This window comes from Vombatus ursinus, unplaced genomic scaffold (assembly GCF_900497805.2).
Source record: "Vombatus ursinus unplaced genomic scaffold, bare-nosed wombat genome assembly UNPS02009173.1, whole genome shotgun sequence".
Taxonomy (NCBI): Eukaryota; Metazoa; Chordata; class Mammalia; order Diprotodontia; family Vombatidae; genus Vombatus; species Vombatus ursinus.
In genome coordinates, this window is record NW_020948951.1 from 11,938,367 (window position 1) to 11,940,593 (window position 2,227).

At 38.0% G+C, this 2,227-nt stretch overlaps 1 protein-coding gene across 1 annotated transcript; it reads right to left on the bottom strand.

The window, feature by feature from the left end:
- Positions 1 to 1,065: 1,065 nt before the first annotated feature.
- LOC114035035 (olfactory receptor 1361-like) lies at positions 1,066 to 2,001 on the bottom strand. Its single transcript, XM_027850961.1, has one exon. The coding sequence runs from the start codon at positions 1,999 to 2,001 to the stop codon at positions 1,066 to 1,068; it is 936 nt and encodes a 311-aa protein (XP_027706762.1).
- Positions 2,002 to 2,227: the final 226 nt, after the last annotated feature.

Consider the following 2,227-nt stretch of genomic DNA (forward strand, 5'->3'; position numbering starts at 1 on the left):
ATCATCTCAGAGATTGCAAGGACATCAGAAATCACCTACTTTACTGTGTATTTAAGAATCTCAACTATAGCATCCTACCAAATAGTTATTCAGAAGTTCGGGCAGTTTACACCTCTTAAATCTTCTACTCCACTTTTAGATTGCTCTTATGAAGAATATTTTGCAGATGAAATTTGCCTGCCTGTAATCCTCCTTCATTGGTTCTATGTAAGCCTTTTGATTGCAAACAAAATATTTAGTCCCTCTTCCAAATTATAACCCTTCAAATACTTAAGGATTATCATGTTGTTCATTCAATACCCCCTCACATGCAACATTCCCCATTTTCCAAGATAAATATTCCTGGTCTATTCAACTAATCTTTATATGAAATAATTTCTAACTGGTAGTTTTCTCATCTTTCTGGCTCCTCTCCTCTAAATATGTTCTGTCTTGTTAATGTCTTTCCTTAAATGTGGTACCAGAAGAGAAAACAATGAATTAAAATATTATCATAATAGAAGAAAGCAAAATGGTGATTATCCTCATTCTAGACTCTATACTTCTTTTCATTAAATGTAAGATCATTTTTTACTTTCATATTCTTATCGAAGTTTAAGAATATATGGCAATCACTAAAATCCCAGGTTTATTTTTATATGAGCTACTGTCTGACAACCTCATTTCTACCTGTTACTTGAGACATTGAAATTATGAACCAAAGTATAGTAAGTTATAGTTGTACCTTATAAAATTCAATTAAATTATGCCCATTTTATTAGATTCAAGCCATTGTTACAACTTGTTGAAATCTTTTTACATTTCAATTCTGTTAAAAAAAAAAGCACAAAGTATTCCTCCCAGATTCATGTCATCCACAGATCTGACAAGCATGCCATCTATGGCTTCAAAATGCTTCATTAAAATAAAATTTGAACATAATATCAACAATTGCAAAGTCCTTTGACACAACACTAATGGTCTTCATCCATGTTGACACCAATCTGTTGATCTTAGCTCAACACATTAGCCTCTTTATTTTATACTATATTTAGCTCTTTTAGAATAGGACAAATGTCACTATAATCATCCCTTGGAGAAACATTGTAAGTCAAGAAGCTTCCCCAGGGCTCTTTTCAAGTCCTTGTTCCAAAGGCTATAGATGAAAGGGTTCGGTGTAGGGGTGACCACTGCATATATCACAGTCGCTATCATGTCTTTCTGGGCTGTGTGAGTGGAGGATGGGTTGAAATACACACCAATGATGGTGCCAAAAAAAAGAGAGACCACAGACAGGTGGGAGCCACAAGTAGAGAAGGCCTTCCATTTCCCATGAGCTGATGGGACTTTCCACACAGCAAAGACAATAGGAGTGTAAGAGACCAAAATGCATGTGAAAGAAATTAAAACTATTGGTCCGGTAAGAAGAAAGACCAAAATTTCATTGACATGGGCATCAGAACATGAGATTTTAATCAAAGCATTTATGTCACAGAAGAAGTGAGGGATTTTATTATTTGTACAGAAAGATAGCTGAGCTATCATTACGGCATGGACCATTGAAATGAGGTGAGCAGAAACCCAAGGCACAGCCACCAATAGGGCACAAAGGCATGAGGTCATGATTGTACAATAGTGTAAAGGGTGACAGACAGCAAGGTAGTGGTCATAGGCCATCACAGAGAGGAGGATGCTGTCTGATGCACCAAAGGCAATATAGAAATACATTTGAGCCAGGCATTCTGCATAGGAGATGGCATTACTCCCTAACGAATAATTTATCAGCATCTTGGGAATTGTGGTGGAGGTAAAACAGAGATCAAGAAAAGATAGGTTGGCAAGGAAGAAGTACATAAGGGTGTAGAGATGGGAATCAAAACAAATTGCCAGGATGGTGAGCAGGTTCCCCAGGGTTGCAATGAAGTACATGCCCAGAAACAGTCTGAAAAGGAGTTGCTGCTGCTCTGGTTGGTCAGATAGACCCAAAAGGAGAAAATTCAAGACCCCTGTTTGATTCCCCATTTCTATGGATCCATTGAATAAGAAAGGAAGAAAAAGAAAATATAGTGGGAATATGTGAAAAACACAGAACTCAAAATGAGTCAGTTAGTCCCAACACACATACCCCAAATCACCCCAGAAAGTCAGGGTCCAGGGCCTACAAGGCCTCTTTTCTCTTGACTCCCTTCAACTTACCAAGCCACCCAGCACACCATCCCAGAGGAGCCAACAGTGAGACAGCTGTGGC

Excerpts from the sequence above, each read along its gene's own strand:
- LOC114035035 (XM_027850961.1), bottom strand. The coding sequence starts at position 2,001 with ATGGGGAATCAAACAGGGGTCTTGAATTTTCTCCTTTTGGGTCTATCT.